This window comes from Saimiri boliviensis, chromosome 4 (genome assembly GCF_048565385.1).
Source record: "Saimiri boliviensis isolate mSaiBol1 chromosome 4, mSaiBol1.pri, whole genome shotgun sequence".
NCBI classification, from domain to species: domain Eukaryota; kingdom Metazoa; phylum Chordata; class Mammalia; order Primates; family Cebidae; genus Saimiri; species Saimiri boliviensis.
Window position 1 is genome coordinate 17,750,021 of NC_133452.1, and position 21,096 is coordinate 17,771,116.

Genomic DNA, 21,096 nt, shown 5'->3' on the forward strand with positions numbered 1-21,096 from the left:
ATCTGGAATGGGGTTCTGCATCCAACAGAAAATGAAAGATCTGTATCACCATTGTAAAATAACATGACTCCGTGGCTTTTTAACATGCATTAAATGTAGTGTTAGCATTTACCAGCTCAGATTTTGAAGATGCGAAACTTCTGTTTATTATGTCAGACTTCTTTATTCATGGCATGTTTACCAATTTAAGGACTGTCAGGGCTGGGTGCAGTGGCTTACATCTGTAATCCCAGCACTTTGGGAGGCCAAGTTGGGCAGATCACAAGGTCAGGAGTTCAAGACTAGCCTGGCCAAGATGGTGAAACCCGGTCTCTACTAAAAATTCAAAAACTAGCCACCTGTAATCCCAGCTACTCGGGAGGCTGAGTCAGGAGAATTGCTTGAACCCGGGAGGGGAAGGTTGCAGTGAGCCTATATCAAACCAATGCACTCCAGCCTGGGTGGCAAAGCAAGACTGCCAGCATTTATACTGGAATGCCTAGTAGGTTTGAATGTTTAACTTGTCTTTTAATAGCCTTAAATTTTATTTCCTATAAAATGAGGGAAATAAAATAATCTTTTTGTTATAAGAAGCCTTTTATCATGCATTAAATGTAGATTATACTAAATTAAATCTCAAAAAGGTTTTATGTCAAATATTGGATCGAAATAAAAAAGATGCCATTACAGTGAGCAAAAACTTTTAATGCGTGTTAAGAAATGCTTTATTTTTTAGCGAGGACAACTAAAAAATGTAAACTATCCTATGAAAATATGTTTTTTTCAAAGAAGTTGATATGTATTATTAAGGTAGAAGTGTTAAACAGAGCAAATATTTTATAACCTGTATTATAATTCAATTATATTACTTTTATTTTAAAGCAGAAATATTCAGACGATCACAGGATTTCTATGATAAAAAGAATCCCTCTCATAAAAAAAAAAAAAAAAGGAACATAAAAGTGATGAAACCTTTAGTTAATACAGTTACACAATTCTCTTGGTAAAAATCAGGAAATCTCTAGGGAAATTATCGACTCATCCACTCTGAGTCCACCAAATACATTCTGACACCTGCTCAGCATGAAACCTTGTGCTGGGTCCTGAGGATGCAGCTGAGAAGGAGGCAGCCTGGTCCTACCTGCAAGGCCCTGACAATCCAGAGAGAAAGGCCGACATGGAACAGATAATAACGATGGAATCAGAGGAAACTAAGAACAGCAACAAAAAAGGAGAAGTTCAGGGAGCCATGGGGGATTTGGGAAGCTCTTCTCCAAATTCTGATTTAAAAATATTTATTACTCATTCTTTGATGACTTGTCCTTCCCTACGGTTACAGATGTTATTAGAGAAATTGAGGTATAGTCAGCTGATTATATAGAAAAAAATTATTCTGTAAAATATGCTTTAGGGTCTTAAATTTTTCAAACTGAATGATAAATATTTATTCCAAATTAACTTTGTGGAAGGAATATACCTTTTCCAAACTTGCAAATCTCCATGCTACTTCTTGTAAAGTGTCAATGTATACGTGAAAGTGCCTGAAAAATGATAAAATATGCAAACATTTCTGTTATTATTTCTAGACATTAACCATGAAGCTTAATCAGATCCTAAAACTCAGTGAGATTAGACTTGGTTTTAATTCCTCCCCTCTCTCTTAGTCACACGAAAACATCAATTAAATGGCATTGTTAATCTAAAATACTTACATGTGATGCTGTAAAGCAGGGGAAAATGCCTTTACTTAGTTTAAGACAGACAGCTTTACTCTGAGGAAGCTGTTAAAAAGCAAATGTATGATGCTTGGTATGCCTCAAACAAATCTACCCCATCATTATGGCCACATGTTATTTTTGTATAGTAATGTAAGTTAGAAGACAGTAAAAATATATGACACCATGACCAGTGATGCATTGGATTTATAAAATTGTCTCTTTACAATGAGGAGGACATGTAGCATCCTCTTAAGTTTCAGTTTTCAGATTCAAAACCCTAAGTTTTGTGCACAGAATGTGTACAGCTGTTTCAGGAAGCAGCCAAATAGAACTGCTTTATAAAATCACAGCTATTTAAAAAAAAATGTTTTGTGCTTGCTCCTCTTGCAAGTAGATCTCTGTTATGTAACTACCTGGTCCCACTCACAGTCAGTGTATTCTGCCTCTGACAGTAGCTATTAGCTAAGATGTAGTAACAATTTAGCTTACTTGAAGGTAGAAATACTGATGCATTCCCAGATTTTGCTGCAGGCTTCTCGATTCCCCTTAGAAGTAAGCCAAGGCTTAGACTCTGCAGAAGAGTTGAGAGAGGAATAGACTGGAAAAGAGCGAGAGAGAGAGTATAATGGGAAAGTCATAGTCCTCCAAGTCAAAAGCTCACACTGAGTTGCAGCTCTTCCTCCTCTAAGCTTAGTGCACCTGGGAAGTCCTTTGATACTCTCATTTGTAAGTGGGAAGCAATACTGCTTAATTCACAAAATTGTGAAAATGAAATGTGACATTAATCATGAAAGTGCTTTTTAAACTAGAAAATACTGATCAAGGCCGGGCGCGGTGGCTCAAGCCTGTAATCCCAGCACTTTGGGAGGCCGAGGTGGGTGGATCACGAGGTCAAGAGATCGAGACCATCCTGGTCAACATGGTGAAACACCCGTCTCTACTAAAAATACAACAAATTAGCTGGGCATGGTGGCTCGTACCTGTAATCCCAGCTACTCAGGAGGCTGAGGCAGGAGAATTGCCTGAACCCAGGAGGCGGAGGCTGCGATGAGCCGAGATTGTGCCATTGCACTCCAGCCTGGGTAACAAGAGCGAAACTCCATCTCAAAAAAAAAAAAAAAAAAAAAAAAAAAAAAAAAAGAAAATACTGATCAAACAGTAGCTACAATTATCCAAATTTATTTCCTTAGGAATCTACTCATAGTAACGTTTATAACTTAGGCACATAAGCAATGAGAAACGTATTTTTAACAGTGACTCCTCACTACATCAAGTATTGACTTTAGTAGTTATTTATAGCACTGTGATTTATTTTAATTGAATTTATGTATATACCTCAAATAAATAGAAATTATTCATCTAAAAAAGGTGACATATTTTTAAATCTTTTTAAGAAACCAGGAGTTGTCATTCCTATCTGTAGGCATGAGCCACATATAGACACACACACACAGACTGCCAGAAGAAAAAATTTGTAATAAATTTATTTTACTCTAGATCTTTTAGGGGCCTTCTGTATTTATAATACAGTATTTAATGTAAGATGTTTACACTATTTAAAGCCACTCTTGCTTTTCCTTGTGGAAAGTAATAGTATTGTCTTACATGTATATAAAATAGTAGAATTTGGAAAAGTGCATTTGCAAGCATGATTTATTATGAACATATAGGGCTGCCTTTTATTTGCTGAACACTCCACAATGTGCTCAGGATGAAAGCCTAAAAGCACTGACCTAGACAGCCCTTAGGGAGCTTAGAGTGTAAGTGAGAACAGGCACATACTTACAACAGAGGGTGGCAGGTGGTATGGCCGAGGGCAGCACAGTGTTGTGGGAGAACCTAGAATAAGCACCTACACTGGCTGGGGTTCAGGCAGAGGTCAAGGATGGCCCCCTTTAGTTTTAAGGGAGGAGCACAGTTAGGCAGGTGGAGTGCAGTTGGGTCATGTGAGAAGTTTTTCAGGCAGAAGAAACCACCTGGGGGAAGCTGTGAAGGCAGGAAGAAAAATTGGTAAATTTCACAGAATCTCGGCTGTCCCCGTCTGAAATCATTCTACTGCATGACACTGCTACATTTGTTTCTCAGATGGCTGGAGCCTTCTTCAGTACTTTTTACTAATACTTGATTATCAATAAGATGCAGGTATTTCAAGTTGACACAATTTCCTTCAATAGTACGACTGCAAAAACAGTGCAAATTGTTTCAGTATAATTGGAGAAACGATGCAAATAGTTTCAGTATAATTGGAGAAACATTGGAGGAGGAGGAGAGGGAGAAATGAGACGGAGAGTGATACGGGAACCGTATCATGGAGGCCCTGAATGCTGCACTAAGGAATTTCAACTTCCTCCAGAAGCTGATATTTAACCATCGAGGGAATTTAACTAGAAGCTGTGTACAGAACTGAGTTTTAGAACTGGTACTTCTGGATCTATGTGGACAGGAGAATGGAAGTGTGCAAATTCAGAACCAGGGGAGCCGTTAGACGCAGAAGTTGCACATGTGGGGTCCACCCTGGTGATGAAAGTGAGAGAAACAGGCCAGGAGGGACTAAGACCTGGACAGCTCCTGCTCCACAGAAATGAGGCGATGTCTCCTCTGTTAGCATTACTTTAACCACAAAGACACAGGACCCAGTGTTACCATACCTTGTGGTTTGCAAAACAAACTATGGATGTGAATTTTAATGAAATCTCTCCATCTTCATGAAAAGAAATTTTAAATAATATAAAACACTGTGTAAGCCACACTAAATGTGTGCAGGTCAGAGGCAGCCCATAGGCTGCCAGTTTGCAACTTTTGAGTTAGGAAGTTGTTCCTTTAATGAGAACTTGAACGAAGGCTGTGGCCAGGATATGCGTCACTAGCACTCCATCCTCCCATAAGCAGTGGATGGTAAGGGAGAGGAGAAATCAGGACTAAATCCCAAGTTTATAGCTTAGGTGAGAAGAAATTCCATTTATTGCAAGAAGGATAACACTTTATTGTTTTTACCTAAATTGGTTCCTTTTGGAAATGTTGAGTCTGAAGAGCCTACAGGATATGCATGAACATCTGGATATGTGAGCCTGGAGCTTATCAACTCACTAGTGTTGATGAGTGAGTAGAAAACAAACTACAAAAGAGAAAGCGTGAATAACTAGAAAGCTGGGAGGAGAACAGAGAGATTTTTTAAAAAATGTTTCTAGAAAGGGATGGTCAGTGCCATTGAATGCTACTTAGAGGTCTGGCAAGGGAAGGGTTGGAAATACATCACGTTTTGTCATGGAAAAGAAGCTGGTGAGAGCAAGCTCTACAGTTATCAGGATGAAAGCCAAAATTGGAATTTACAAGTGGATCGAGGGTGAGAAAGTCCCATGTGAAAACCACCCTTTCAGAAGTTGGATTATGAAGTGAAAGAGAGAAAACAAAGAAATGAGGATGAAGCCTGTGTGTGCAAGTGCATTCACGTGTGATGATCCATTGTTGTGAATTGTGGACTTTTAAACAAATGTGACATCCTTCAAGAAAACAAATAAAAAAAAGAAACAGGGGCCGGGCGCGGTGGCTCAAGCCTGTAATCCCAGCACTTTGGGAGGCTGAGGCAGGTGGATCATGAGGTCAAGAGATCGAGACTATCCTGGTCAACATCGTGAAACCCTGTCTCTACTAAAAGTACAAAAAATTAGCTGGGCATGGTGGCGCGTGCCTGTAATCCCAGCTACTCAGGAGGCTGAGGCAGGAGAATTGCCTGAACCCAGGAGGCGGAGGTTGCGGTGAGCCGAGATCGCGCCATTGCACTCCAGCCTGGGTAACAAGAGTGAAACTCTGTCTCAAAAAAAAAAAAAAAAAAAAAAAGAAACAATGTGTTTAGGTGTTTTTCCATGAAGAGAGAAAGTCAGCAAAGCAGAAGAGGATATTCATAGACCAAGGTCCTTGAAAAAGCAGTTTATGGGATTCTCAGAAGCTGTGGGAGAGTCAGGCTTAAGCAGTGAAACTGGCAAGCATGAGATAAGGGTGAGTGTGACTATAGACAGACTTTGGAAAATTTGAGAAGTTGTAGTAGTAGCTCCTTGACAGCTTGGATTGCGTGTGTGTGTGTGTATGTTTGTTTGTGGATAACACACACACATACATATACGCACTCTGGAAAGAAAAGCTGGATTGAGACGTTTGTGGTTTTCCAAGTGGGTGAGATAAAGGTTAAAAAAAGCAAGAGAAACAAGGGTCTTGTGAAGAAAGGGGTTTCAGTAACTTTAGACATAGCTACAAGTCCAGTTGAGTGATGACAGCATTCAAGAGTGTGGAGGACTGAAGCGGGGTGGAAGTGAGTGAGGATCAACAGATCTAAACCTATTAAGGGCATGAGGAGTTCTCCACTCAAGACACTGACAGGGTTAGGAGTGAAGAGGAAGCAGTCTCCATACTCCAGTGTCATCAGTGAATGTTGAGGACTTATCTGGAGGCCTCAGCAACAACAGCAAAATCGGTAGAAGGTGTCATTGTCATTCAAATATTATTTCATATAATCCTCAATCCCACCCAAGATTGGACTAGTGAGTGAACCAATGTGCAAGATGTTAAGTTATTTGTGCCCATTATATAGCTACACAGGAGGAGAATTTCACTAGAATCTCAGCTGTCCCAGCTGGAATTCATTCTACTGGATGCCACTGCTATATTTGGTTCTCAGATGGCTGGAGCCTTCTTCAATACTTTTTACCAATACATGATTATCAATAAGACTCAGGTATTTTAAGTTGACATAATTCCCTTCAACAGTAAAACTGCAAAAACAGTGAACTTTATCATAGGAATTACTCCCTCAATTAAATTTCTACAGAAATACAGATAATCATAGAAAAAATTAAAAGCCATCTTTACTATATTTCTTGATATATCTTTACAGTATCTCTTGATGTAGTAAAATTTATCAATACAAATAATATATGTAATGTTACTTCTAACACAATAGATTTAAAACATTTTAAAGCATAATATTTCATAATTCACTTTGATTTTTGTGTGTGTGTATACTTTGAGAAAATGAATAGAAGAAAACATTTGTATTATTTGTTTCATAGAGTAGTTTTAACTTCCCCATTACATTTTTCTTATTTAATATCAAAATATTTAAATTAACTCTGCAAATAATGAACCCACAAATAATGAAGATCTGGATGCCTATGCAGATTTAATTTTATTTAAGTCAAGTCATTTTTTAAAGTATTTAAAATTTAATGAATATATTTAGCAACATTTTAGGAACTAGATCATTGAGAGTCTCTTTTTTTCCTATTCTAATCAGTCTTTAAATAAGTGTGTACTGCTTAAATCCTTTGTATTTTCATTTAACAAATATAAAATAAGAATGAGTTTTGGCAACTTGAAAGATTGGTAAAGTTGTTTTTTGATATATGCAAATCAAAACTCTGAAACAACTATAGTATGCTTTGATTCAGTCTAAATTTTTCTTGTCACAAGACTTTACTAATTGAATAGTTTGTAGTGCCCTGTGAGAGGTATAGATCGGAAACCTTTTCTTCACATGACCAACAGTACCCAGAGCATATTAATCTAGACTTTGTCTTCCTTTTGAATTCAACACTGTGCTTTGCGCTCACAGGACATTGCATATTACCAAGCCTTGTCTGCTGAGAGGTTGCAGACAGATGCTGCAAAGATTCACCCCAGCACGTCAACATCCCAGGAGTTCTATGAACCAGGATTGGAACCATCTGCTACTGCCAAACTGGGTGATTTGCAGCGTTCTTGGGAGACCTTAAAGAATGTGGTAAGTCTTCAAGGTGGGCTTGTATATGCCCACCAGACACCAGTTACCTTAGCGATTGTCTTATGAAATACACGCGGAGAGTTTACACATCCAGTCCACAGTCCAGTGCCCTGTGTTGGGCCACAGAGGTAAAGCACTGAAGAAAGAAATGTTGTAATCTGAAAGATAAGGGGCTGGGAAGCATTTGGTAATATCCCTTTTCTTGTGTAGATCAGTGAGAAACAACGCACACTCTATGAAGCTTTGGAACGCCAGCAGAAGTACCAGGACTCCCTCCAGTCCATCTCTACGAAGATGGAGGCCATTGAGCTGAAACTCAGTGAGAGCCCAGAGCCGGGCAGGAGTCCAGAAAGCCAGATGGCTGAACATCAGGTACGAATAGCCATGACTTCAGTTTCCTGCTTGATTAAATAAAGGCACTCTTGTGACTGGTTGGCCTGTCAGGCATGTGTTTGAGACAGCCAGTTTACTTTTTTTTTTTTTTAATCAGTTCCTCCAGAGTAAACAAGAGTCCTAATCGTGGTCATTTCTACTGCTGCTTTAGGGAGGGAACTGAGAGAGAGAGAAAGAGAGAGATTCAGACCTTGAATCTAATTCAAAAAAGCTACATGCATCGATTTGATTTTGATTACACAAAGTGTGTTTCCTTAGAGTTGCTAGATTATTTTGATTGTCTTGTGAGCCATTATTGTAAGGATAAAATATACTCCAAATCTACCTTTTCTGGATATTGTTGTCTTAAGAAACTTAGTCAGGGAGTGCCCCTCCATTATCACTTCAGAAAATACGTCTCAGACTTCAGTGGGCAAAGAAGCATTTGAAAGATAAGTTCTAAGTCTCATCTTGTGATTGTCCCTGACTTGAATTATTTTTTAAAAGGTTAAACTAGGCAAAACATTAGCTTTACATAAGAAACAGATCATTAATCTAATGCAGAAAGATAGTGTTAAAAGTATGCCAATTTAAAATGCATGCTAAGAAATGTTCAGAAATTAAAATCTGGTTAATACTTTGGCAATGTGATGAGGTATACTACTAAAATTCTAACGATTTGGTATAACTGGGGTCTAAGGATACTGAGGCATGCCTTCTCCTACATATTCATCACCATGATGTAGGAAAATGCTGCCTGGCTGGGATAAGCATCCAGGAACATGTGACAACCCTTCAAAAGGCAGGAGGAAAGAAAGATATTTTTAGATGTTAATTAAGAGCTATGAAAGCATGGTATGGTAAGTGTGTTTATCAAAGACAGGGTAACTTACCAGCTTTAAGAGTGACACTTGTACTTTTTCTTCTACTTTATATCTTTCTAGTTTTGGAAGCAGGATAATCTTGGAATACACTGCTTGTTCATATGTACAGTCAGATAAAGTTGCATTATTTTGCAATGTAGGACCTTTCAGTATAACACAAAAATGAGAACATTTCATCCAGAGACAGCATATTGAGAAATAGTGGTTTCAGGTTTTTTATGCTCTTGTAACTTGTGAAGATAGAGATCAAAGTGAGTAGTGTCCATTTTTAGGCCTTATTTTGGTAAAAAAAAAAAAAAAAAAAAAAAAAGAACTACCTTCTGTAAGTCTTTTGCTATCCCAAGGTCACCTGTCCTCCTCCAGATTTGCAGAGGGTGCTATCAGAGCACAAAATGAGAATGAACCCTTGTTAGCCTAGACCAGACCAAGCATGAGGACAGTCAGGGGCTTGGGGGACTGTGCCAGTGCCATTTACCTCTGAGCTCCCCGGCATTTTATCACTAGACTGCTAGTCTCCCAAACCCCTCTCCTTTCTAAAGGGGCCTCAGTGTCTCTCAGTTCTCTGTAGCTGGCACCCCAGTTTTCTGTTGCCAGCAGCCACCTCTTTCTGATCTTAAGGGGTGTCCCTTTTGCTCCAGTGTGCTCCCTGGGGCTCCCAGGTCTTCTTTGCTCCTGCGGTTCTATCTGTCCAGCTGTTGCCTGCACTTCTGCTTCACTGTACTGGAAGGGGCCAGAGAGCTTCCTTCAACTTGATTATGTGCTCCTCAGGCCAACCTGATGGCTGTTCTGTAAAAGGCCCTGTTCTTTAAGCATTCAAAAAAAAATATATAGTGTAAATTATGCAAGGGCTGGATTAGAGTGCATTTGCAGGTCACTCACTCAGATGATCAGACACCAATGTTGCAGAAGGTTTAAGCAGTTTGACCCTCTGTATAGCTTCAGGACATCTCCACCTTTGTTCAAGCCCCCTATTCTTGTGGCCCGGGTGGCTGCCCACAGTTCCCAAAGACCCATCACTGGCTCCCACAAGATTTAGAAGCTTCATGAAAACAGGATCCTGGTGGCCTGCTCTGCCCTTCCGGAGTTCCTAACTAAGAATGCAAGTTAGCTTCCAATCAGCACCACCACAGTGTCACTCGGGCATTAGAAGAAAACACACATAAACTGAACATGGAGAGAAAGGATGATTCTGTTCAGATTACAGGTGCTTGCTACCACGCCAGGCTAATTTTTGTACTTTTAGTAGAGATGTGGTTTGACCATGTCGGCCAGGCTGGTCTCAAGCTCCTGACCTCAGGTGATCTGCCTGCCTTGGCTTCCTTCCCAAAGTGCTGGGATTACAGGTGTGAGCCACCACGCCCGGCTGTCTTACAGATTTCATTTTAATGGCTTTAATGGAGACAACTCTAAATTACACATTCTGAGAATTATAAATTAAAAGTGAATCTGTAACTTCTCTCATCATTAAGGCCAACCACATGACTTTTGTCCCTAAGTTGGCAGTAGTCGTGCTAGCTGTCACAGCAGTAAGGAGGTACAGCTAATTTAATGAAGATTACCAGGCATTGGGGTTTCACCATTATATTAATGTTCTAATGGGAGGGAAAGAAAGTAGCAATAATGTATAATTTAGTATAATTTTGTATATCATCACATAGCTAATGTTTTTCATCTGAGCTATTTTTGCTACCTTTTGCTGTCTGTGCTTTAGTTCTACAAGTTCTGGAACACAGCTGCCTACATGAAAAGCTGGTGGTATCACAGTATCTAAATTTGTTCTTAGCTTCTGGAATGGTACTTAAAAATTTCAAGCACTGTTATAGAATTACTATTTCTAAATTTCAACTGAGTGGGCGTGAGGAAGTCCAGTATGCTTTTTTATATTTCCTAAAAAGTAATAGAAATACTTTAATTTTTACTTCTTTCCCAATACTCTCTTGGAAGTATTCGTGTTTTTTTTAAGGAGGTAACCTAATTCCTAACTTTTTCCTTTAAACACTTGTCTAAACTACTGAATTTGTGTGGAACGCTGTGCCTTTTTGGTTATCCTAAGTTGTCTTATAGATTTCTTTTTTTTTTTTTTTTTTTTTTTTTTTGAGACAGAGTCTCACTCTGTTGCCCAGGCTGGAGTGCAGTGGCACCGTCTTGGCTCACTGGAAACTCCACCTCCCAGGTTCAAGCAATTCTCCTGTCTCAGCCTCCTGAGTAGCTGGGATTACAGGTGCTTGCAGCTAATCTTTGTATTTTCAGTAGAGACATGGTTTCACCATGTTGGCCAGGCTGGTCTTGAACTCCTGATCTCAGGAGGTCTGTCCGCCTCGGCTTCCCAAAGTGCTGGGATTACAGGTGTGAGCCACCTTGCCCGGCTGTCTTATAGATTTCATTTTAAGACTTGAATGCAGTTCATGAGCTGATTTGTGGCTATTGCTCTGACTGTTAAATCCTCTGTTATTGCAGCCTTCATTATCATGGGCATCTGATGCATTGGGGACATGTGTTGCCACACTAAGCTCTGTGATATATAGAACACAGAGCTCTATGGTTATTTTGTTTTTATTTTTTCATATATGTAAGAACTAAAATAGAATGCAAGAAGAACTGTGGTCTCTTACCTGAACTTGGAAGCTAAGCAGGGTTGGGTGTGGTTAGTACTTGGATAGGAGACTGTCTAGGAATACCAGGTGCTGTAGGCTTAAAAAAAAAAAAAAAAAAAAAAAGGCCAGGCACGGTGGCTCACGCCTGTAATCCCAGCACTTTTGGAGGCTGAGGCAGGCGATCACGAGGTCAAGAGATCAAGACCATCCTGGCCAACGTGGTAAAACCCCATCTCTACTAAAAAATACAAAAATTAGCTGAGCATGGTGGTGTGTGCCTGTAGTCCCAGCTACTCAGGAGGCTGAGGCAGGAGAATTGCTTGAATCCAGAAGGTGGAGGTTGTAGTGAGCCAAGATCTCGCCACTGCCCTCCAGCCTGGAGACTGGCGACAGAGCAAGACTGTCTCAAAAAATAAAAATAAAAATAAAAAAGAAATAAAGGAAATATTCCAGCCTAGCCAACATGGTGACACCCCATCTCTACTAAAACTACAAAAATCAGCCAGGCATGGTGACATGCACCTGTAGTCCCAGCTACCTGGAAGGTAGAGGTTGCAATGAGCTGAGATGGCTCCATTGCACTTCAGCCTGGCTGATAGAGCAAGACTCCATCTCAAAATCAAAAAAAAAAAAACAAAAAAAACCAAAAAACAAACAACAAAAAGCACCTGTGCATCTAGATAGTTCTGAAAATCACATAACATAAGGTCCATGTTTCTGTTCGCCCTTACTATTAAAGAGTTTTTCATGTTAGAGAAGCTCATGATACTTCTCTAAGCACAAGCCAAGTTTTTCACATACACGCCAAGTTTGCAATTACAAATCAAAAACACAAAGGCATACATTTCATGTCTTTCTCCTTATCTTGAATCATATATTGTCAGGGAGCAGCTGGCCACCAGGTCTTATACTCAGAGTTATGGGACTGAAGACATATTTGGCGGCTGAAGTTTTTTTTTAATTGAAGTGAAATTCATGTAACATACAATTAACCATTTTAAATTGTACAGTTTAGTGGTTTTAGTACATTCACAATGTTAAACAACTGCTGTCTCTATCTGGTTCAAAAACATTTTTATGACCCCAAAAGAAAATCTCATACCCCCTGAGCCTGGCTCCTGGATCTTGAAGTTAAAAACTCTAGCTACCTTTCAAAAATGTCCACTCTCCTTTAAGAGTAAACTCAAGCATGAATGGAGCGGACTGCCTCTAACAAGATTTCAGTGAGGCTGGACACAGTGGCTCACACCTGTACTCCCAGCACTTTGAGAAGTTGAGGTGAGTGAATCACCTGAGGTCTGCAGTTTGAGACCAGCCTGGCCAGCATGGTGAAACCTCATCTCTACTAAAAATAGAAAAATTAGCTGGGCATGTTGGTGGACGCCTGTAATCCCAGCTACTTGGGAGGCTAAGGCAGAAGAATCACTTGAACTCAGGTGGGGGCAGAGGTTGCAGTGAGCTGAAATTGGAGTGCTGCACTCCAGCCTGGGTGACAGAGCCAAACTCTGTCTCAAAAAAAAAAAAAAAAAAAAAGAAAGAAAGAAAGAAAAAAGAAGATTTAAGTGAACAGTTCTAGATTTTCCTAATTCCTTTATCACTGACTGCAGAACATTCAGAGAGCTATTTTAGAACATTGTGAGTTTTAAACGGAAGCTAATAACTTAAGCGTACACCTGGTTGATCAAATCCACTGAGATTTAATGAGGTAGTGCTGGCGAGAGTTACCAACACATCAGACAGAAAACAGAAATCTGATTGTGGGCTACAGCTGGTGGAAAGTAGGTTAAATGAGATCTAACCAGGACTTCGAGGAGACAGAGTTTGAAAATTTGGAATGGCAACAGGAGTGGGTGGGAGGCACTATAAATGTAAATGTGTGTGGAAAGGCACATAAGAGAGGATGGGAATGAACGTAGTGTGAAACTGTTAGGGGGCTCTTCTTGCTGGTACAGAAGGATTAGTGCAAAAAAAAAAAAAAGACATAATAAGATTCATCTAATTATGGAGAAGTCTTTAAAATCAGACCAAATATAGACTTTACACTTTTAGCATTCAGGCACAAAACATTATTATGAAATAATAGAAAATAATTTACTGGATGAAAGTTTTCTGAATGTATAATACTTTGAATGTATAAAAATACTTTGAATGTATAATCATATTCTGTAAATTTACTGCAATCACATTTTAAAAATTGCAGCATGGTTTTTGGTGGAGGTTGACAAGCTGATTCTAAATTATGCTGCAGGCTGGGCTCAGTGGCTCATTCCTGTAATCCTTTTGGGAGGCCGAAGTGGGCAGATCACTTGAGCTCAGGAGTTCAAGACCAGCCTGGCCAACATGGTAAAATCATGTCTCTACTAAAAATACAAAAATTAGCTGGGTATGTTGGTGCATGCCTGTAATCCCAGCTACTCTGGAGGCTGAGGCAAGAGAATCGCTTGAACTCAGGAGGCAGAGGTTGTAGTGAGCCAAGATTTTGCCACTGTACTCTAGCCTGAGCAACAGTGTGACACTCTGTCTCAAATAATAATAATAACAATAAAATATACTGCAAATATGTTGGAAAAATATATTAAAAATGCCAGAATTAAAGAATAGCCAAGATAGTCTTGAAAAAGATTAATAAAGTTGAAAGACATATCCTACCAGATAGGGAGATTTATAAAGCTACAATAATTAAGATTGTGTGGTATTTGCACAAACAACCAAATGGGTTGATGAAACAGAATTTGAGACCAGTTGCAGAATCACATTCACACAGACACTTGGCTTGTGGCAAAGACTGAACCACAAAACAATGGTTGAAAAAAATAAAGAATTTTTACCTCTTTCTACGGTGGTCATGAAAATTGTTTATGTGGTTTGTAGATCCAAATGTGAAGCTATTACCAAAAAAAGTTTGAAAATAATATTTTTAAATATCTGTGGTGAATGATCTTTTTTAAAAACATTCTAATCCATCACAGACAGATACTTTAGTCGAATTAAATCAAATGCTGCTTGGATGTTGTAAGTTTCTTAGCACTTGCTCTCAATATATTATTTTCATCATAAGCCTGTAACAAACATTTTGCAGACAGGCATTATTCTGTGAACCTCGCTTTTAGTAGCATTCTTATAGATGATAACCTATGAGAATGTGTTCTATTTATGACCTTAGGTTAGGCAAAAGATTTCCTATATAGGACACAAAAAGTCCTAACTGTCAGGGAAAATGTTGATTCTATTAGACCATGATAAAATTAAGAACTTATTTCTATCACAGGATGCTGTTAAGGAAGTCTTTCCCCATTAAGGAAAAAGCCATGCCTCAAAGTGGAAGCAGATTATTTGCAATACGCAGAACCAGAAGAAACACAGGCACTCCTATCTAGCAATATACAAACAACTCCATACATCAATAAGAAAAGGAACAACTCTGGTAGAAAATGGACAAGAGATTTTTAGCAGGTAGCCACAAAACACACTCAGTCTCATTAGTCATCAGGGAAATGGATATTGAAATTACAATGAGATTCCACTATTAAACCCACTAGACAAACTTAAAGTGAAAACAATTCAGAGCCAGGTGACAGTGAAATACAATATAATGATAAAATGAGTTAACTCTTTCTACATGCAACAACAAAAAAATGACTCTTGCAGTCATGAGAGAAGGAAACGAGACCCAAAGCAGTGCATCGTGTATGATCCCATTTCTATAAAGCTCAAAGAAGGGCCAAAGTGCTCTGATATTTACAAGTTAACACAGTGGTAATTTTTGAGGACAGCAGTAGTAGGAGGGAGAAGGCCAAAGGGGCTTGTGGAATCCTGGCAATGTTCTATTTCTTGATCTGGGTGGCAGCATGAAGACATATATATATATATATATATATATATATATATATATATATATATAGTTGGTGTGCTTATAATCTGTTCACTTTTCTAAATGTATATAACAGTAATAGTTTATTTTAAAAATGTCATGATGATATTTGATATTAGGAAAAGATAAGGGGTTTTTGCTGTTTTACATCATGAGAGTTCTGAGGAGGCACTATGTTTACAGCGAAGCCTCCAGTCCTGTGGAAAAGATAGGAATTATGCAAATAAGGGCACAAGGGAAACTATGAAATATTGGTGAATATAAAGCCTGTGTTACTTGAAATCATAGTCGCTGCTCTGGTGATAGAGCCTATTTTTCTAACTTCATTGAAATCCTAAATAAAAATTTCTCCTGTGAAGATTCCATCTAAAGAGCAAGTCATAAAATACCCCAGAAAAGAGAAATAAAATCAAATATAATTTTGATAGACAGGAAAACGGCACTATTGAGAGAGAATGATGGAAATTAGGATTGAGTGGTCATGAAAGGCCTCTCTCAAGATAGGACAATTAACTTAAGACCAAAGGGTGAATAGAGCTATCACACACAGCGTGGAAAGAGTTTTCCACGTTGAGGGAACAGCATGTGCATGTGCAAAGGCCCTGAGGCCAGGAAGTGACTGAAGTGGGACCCTGGAGTGACTGAAGAAGGCAAGAATATGGTGAGCAAAAAGTGGGTGTGGCACACGAGGCAGGAAGAGTGAGACCACACAAGTGTAACAAGTTTGATTTATTTCACAGCAAGGAGCCAGTACATATTTTAAAGCAGGGGAGTGAGAGGATCTAATTCACACTTTGAAAAAGTTACTGTAATTGCTTCACATAGCCTGGTTTTGAGCAACAAGCGTGTAAGCAGACAGACTCATCAGCAGACCATTATATAGCAACTCAGTCAACAGAGGAAGCTGACTTGACTTCAGGTGGGGGCAGCTGGGATATTCAGATATTTGGATCTGGTGAGTGAAGGAGAGGAGGATGTGAAGAATGACTCCCAAGTCTCCAGCTTGAGCCATAATGGGAAGCGGCAGAAGACAGGAGAGGAAGCAGGTTTAGACTTAATTCTATACAGACACCCGTGAACTAGGTAAGTTCAGCACAGCCTGAAACTTAGGGCAGGTGTCTGGGTTAGGAATGTGCCTTTGGAAGTGCTCAGGATTAGAAAGCATTTGAAGTCTTGGGAATGCAAGACATCACTTGGGAGAGACCCTTATTTTTTAGAGTTTGATAAATGAGAAAAATGAGTAGTGTGTTGACATAGAAATAGGCTGCAGGTTTCTCCCATCTTATGAGAAACGAGGTGAGTTTTGGATTAGAGTTCCGTGAGGTTTCAGATTTGGGGAAAGCAGTAGGTTAATGTGGGAAAATCGTGTTGAGGAAGAAAGTGATACATTGTATTTTCAACATGGTATTGGAGACTCTTAGAAATGATTGAGAAATGTGGAGGCTTATGCCTGTCATCCAGGCTGGTGGATTCCTTGAGGCCAGGGGTTTGAGACCAGCCTGGTCAACACAGCAAGATCCTGTCTTTACAAAAATTAAAAAAAAAAAAAAAAAAAAAAAAAATTTTTAAGCCAGGTGTGGTAGCACACACCTGTAATCTTAGCTTCAAGTGGGAGGGTCGCTTGAGCTGTGATCACACCACTGCACTGCAGCCTGGGTGACAGAGTGAGACTGTCTCTTAAAGAGAAAAAATAAATTGATAAATAGAAATAATGGAGCATATTCTCCTTGTATTACAGATGAGCCTACTGAAAACTAGAAAGATTAAGTTGTTCAAAGTCACTTCGGTTAGTGATATATTCAGTATTAAAATGTCCTGGCCCTTCACTTAGAAACTTAGGTGACTAGGTCCCTATTTGTTGATTGATTAATGATTCCCAAGTGAAATGTCTTCTGCTAATCCCAACGGATGTGAGGCTCAGCTGGCGTTAATGATCCCTCAGTGAAGAAAATGAATACATGAGTGTGATTCCACAGTCTTTCCTCCAGGCACTGATGGATGAGATTCTCATGCTCCAGGATGAAATCAATGAGCTCCAGTCCTCTCTCGCCGAGGAGCTGGTATCCGAGTCTTGCGAGGCCGACCCCGCGGAGCAGCTGGCCTTGCAGTCCACGCTCACTGTCTTAGCCGAGCGAATGTCCACCATCAGGATGAAAGCCTCAGGGAAACGACAGCTTTTGGAGGTAATGAATAACTCTAAAGTGGCCTCCTTGCTTCTGAGTTAACTTTTAATGTTGTGTTACCATGTATGTGGGTTACTTACGTATCTGCGTTTTCATTGCTTCCCTCTCCTAAGCTGGGATTGTGTTTCAAGAACCGTGTCCTGAATTGAGTACAGTCAGTGTGTAGCCAAGAATATGTCCTGTGACCCCTTGCTGACTCATTTCAGGTGTGAAATATTGAGAATATGGAAAGCAAATACTTGGTAGACATGAACCTTGTGAAGAATAATTGAAGGTTTGCATAATGGTTTGCTATGTTTACCTGACAGCATTTGGCCAATGATACTGCTAATACTATGAAGAATAAATCACATTTAGTCACTGTCAGCCAATTCAAACATAGTAATTCATGAAAATACTCTTGCAATTCTGGTTTCCACATTACTTAATTTAAATATTATTTAATACAGAAACAAATTTGGGCAGCAGTAATATCTGTGTTAAAAATCAGCTCTCTTCCTTTTTATTTTTTCTCTCATAATTCTTGGCCCAAAGCTTCTAGGCTACTCATATTGCTGCTCCTATAATTTGGTTAGACTGGAGGCTTCCTAAAGACCTTTATAGTGTCTGTCATCTTGCATTTCTTAGCAGCTTCTCTGCCACGTAATGGGTTCTCAATACATTTCTTATTATATGAACAGAATATTATTTTATTTAGCTGCTAATTATGCCATAATGCAATTAATCATGACTTTGTTCTTGGGTGTATAGGTATTTTGAGTTTTACCTATTAAGTGATTAGTCAAATAATATATTTATGTCTTAGGTTGGTGCAAAAGTAATGGCAAAAACCACACTTACTTTTGCATCATCCTAAATCTTCTTATATTAGAGATATTTAAAGCCAATGTGTCTGCCCTACTTATTAATCTCCATTTTAAATGGTTTAATAAATTAATTTAAAAATAAGAATGAATTATTCATAAAATGATTTTTAAAATAGAGTATTTTTAAAGATAACTTTTAATTCATTTATATTGTCCCCAGTAACTCTATGAAAAACTTATGAGGGCTTCAAAATGAAGCAATTGGCCTGGACTTTTTTTTCTTTTTTTTTGATTGTATTTTTGGTTCTGGGGCACACGTGCAGATCATGCAGGATTGTTGCATAGGTACATACATGGCAAGGTGGTTTGTTACCTCCATCCTCCGTCACTTATATCTGTAATTTCTCCCCATGTTATCTCTCCCTAACCTCCCCACCCCTGCTGTCCCTCTCCTAGCCCCTCCAACAGACCCTAGTGTATGATGCTCCCCACCCTGTGTCCATGAGTTCTCATTGTTCAACACCTGCTTATGAGTGAGAACATGCAGTGTTTGATTTTGTGTTCTTGTGTCAGTTTGCTGAGAATGATGGTTTCCAGATTTATCCATGTCCCTACCAAGGACACAAATTCATCGTGTTTTATGGCTGCATAGGATTCCATGGTGTGTATGTGCCACATTTTCCTTGTCCAGTCTATCATCGATCGGCATTTCAGAGATAGCCTAGAAATGTAGATTTCTGTCTCTACTTGAGGTGAAAGTTAACATTGGACCACCCCTTCCCACAGGGATCAGTTGCCTGAAACTGTGTATGACTGCCCTTTTAGGCAGGCCACATGTTTTTCAGCTTGCCACAGTCTCCATCACTCCCTACTGTTTCCCAGACATAGAGGTCCAGTGTCTATTGCCATTTACCAACTGCTTTATGCCATTGTTTTGTTCTAATCCTTGGCTGATTTCTATCATTTATATTACTGCCTGGCCCTATAGGTATATTATTTAAGAATACCTTGTTCAACTCTAGGAGCACGTTAGAATCACTAGGGAGTCTTTTTAAAAATACCAATTTTGAGACTCACCCCTTGAAATTCTGATTGTTGTTCTGGGATGTGGCCTCAGCAAAGGTAATTTTTTAGTTTTACCAGCGATTCGCATGTGCATCCAGGGTCCAGAACTATTGCTTTACTGTGTTAAATTCTCAAGATTTTACCTTCGGGTGGTCTATGCTACATTTTGCTTAATTCATCAGGAGAAGCTGAATGATCAGCTGGAGGAACAAAGGCAAGAACAAGCCCTACAGAGGTATCGCTGTGAAGCCGATGAGCTGGACAGCTGGCTGTTGAGTACCAAGGCCACTCTGGACATTGCGCTGGGTACACCCAAGGAGCCCATGGACATGGAGGCCCAGCTTGTGGACTGCCAGGTACAAAAATGATCTCGAAGGAATATGTCAACATCATGAAGCACATTTTTTTTTTAACTACAGAAAACATGCTGTAAAAAGGCTTGGTATGGATATATGATTTTTCCCAGCCCATAGACTTTATATATTTAAAGAATAGAAAAGCAATACATTATAAAAGCTTAAATGAAATTAAACTTGGACTCACTTTTGGAGAAACATTGACCATAGTAGCTTTAGCTTCCAAAGGGTCATTTTTAAAGACTGTAGATACCAAAATGCCATAGTATCTATGTTGAGTGCTTAATAAAGTACAAAGCCAATGAGAAGAAGTAGTGGGAGTCACACTGTAAATAAACACAGCAGGAAGTGTCTATAGGTGCTCTGTTGCAATTTTGGTTCTACTCTTGATATATTATTTGAAAAGCTTTTCCAACAGAGAGACTGAAGATGGGAAGATTTTCTTTTGGAGCAGAGAATGCGTTTCCTCCCATGTTAGGGCTCTAGGAATTACTGTGTGTAGTAAATGCATTAAAATGTTTATTCTGATACTATTTTCTTACCTCTTTATTATGGAATTTTTCAAAAATGCATATAAGAGTAAAGAATAGATCGTGAACTCCCGTGTGTTTGTCATCAAACTTCAATGATGATCTGCACATTTGACTTCACACATGGCTGAAATATATCTTAAAAGCTTTTTTATTTTATTGACTAGGAAATATATAGAAAACTCCATCTGGTGTGCAGGGTTAAGTATCAATTTGTACAACTTTATATTCCTTCTATTTGGACTCAGAGGAAATATGTGAAAATTATTAATTAGTGAACACTAACTTTTTTCTTAATTTATGGTACACCATTTTGGCTATTCTTATGATTTCAGATTCATAATATTGATCATCATTTGGATTTTTTAATGCTTTAGGAAACTTATCTGTGTGTATCAAAGTACTATTATTCTCTGCCATGAGGATTGGAGATTAATTAGAGAGGCATATGTAAGTTTTTTCTGTTCTTTCTATCTTCTTTCTACTGTTTGTTTTTTTGTGAAGAAACATCTATTTTTAGCCCATTCCTTTTTTTTATTCTTTTGAGATGGACTTTCACTTTCGTTGCCCAGGCTGGAGTGCAATGGCGTGATCTTGGCTCACCACAACCTCCGTCTCCTGGGTTCAAGTGATTCCCCTGCCTCTGCCTCTCAAGTAGCTGGGAGTACAAGCATGAGCCACCATGCCCAGCTGATTTTTTTGTGTGTTTTTAGTAGAGACAGGGTTTCTCCATGTTGATTAGGCTGGTCTCGAACTACCCAACCTCAGGTGATCTGCCTGTCTCGGCCTCCCAAAGTGCTGGGATTACAGGCACGAGCCACCACCCCCAGTGGGTCCATTCCCTTTTAGCACTTGAAGTTAGCATGTAAACTAATGTTTCAAAGTTATGTTTTAACATTACTGCCACCTCTCCCTTCTGAAGGTATCTATTTTTATAGTAATGCATAAAGTCCATAAACCACATA

At 39.1% G+C, this 21,096-nt stretch overlaps 1 protein-coding gene across 23 annotated transcripts in view; it reads left to right on the top strand.

Annotated features, from left to right (window-relative positions):
- Positions 1 to 21,096, top strand: part of SYNE1 (spectrin repeat containing nuclear envelope protein 1) — a 518,258-nt gene that overhangs the window by 335,122 nt on the left and 162,040 nt on the right. For 17 of the 23 annotated variants that reach the window (XM_074397242.1, XM_074397246.1, XM_074397241.1 and 14 more), the window contains 4 exons: positions 7,303 to 7,470; positions 7,681 to 7,842; positions 17,168 to 17,374; positions 19,428 to 19,601. In XM_074397242.1, the coding sequence (XP_074253343.1) occupies positions 7,303 to 7,470; positions 7,681 to 7,842; positions 17,168 to 17,374; positions 19,428 to 19,601 (711 nt within the window). The remainder of the gene's footprint in view (positions 1 to 7,302; positions 7,471 to 7,680; positions 7,843 to 17,167; positions 17,375 to 19,427; positions 19,602 to 21,096) is intronic. The other 6 variants (XM_074397244.1, XM_074397265.1, XM_074397245.1 and 3 more) reach the window with 1 other exon arrangement.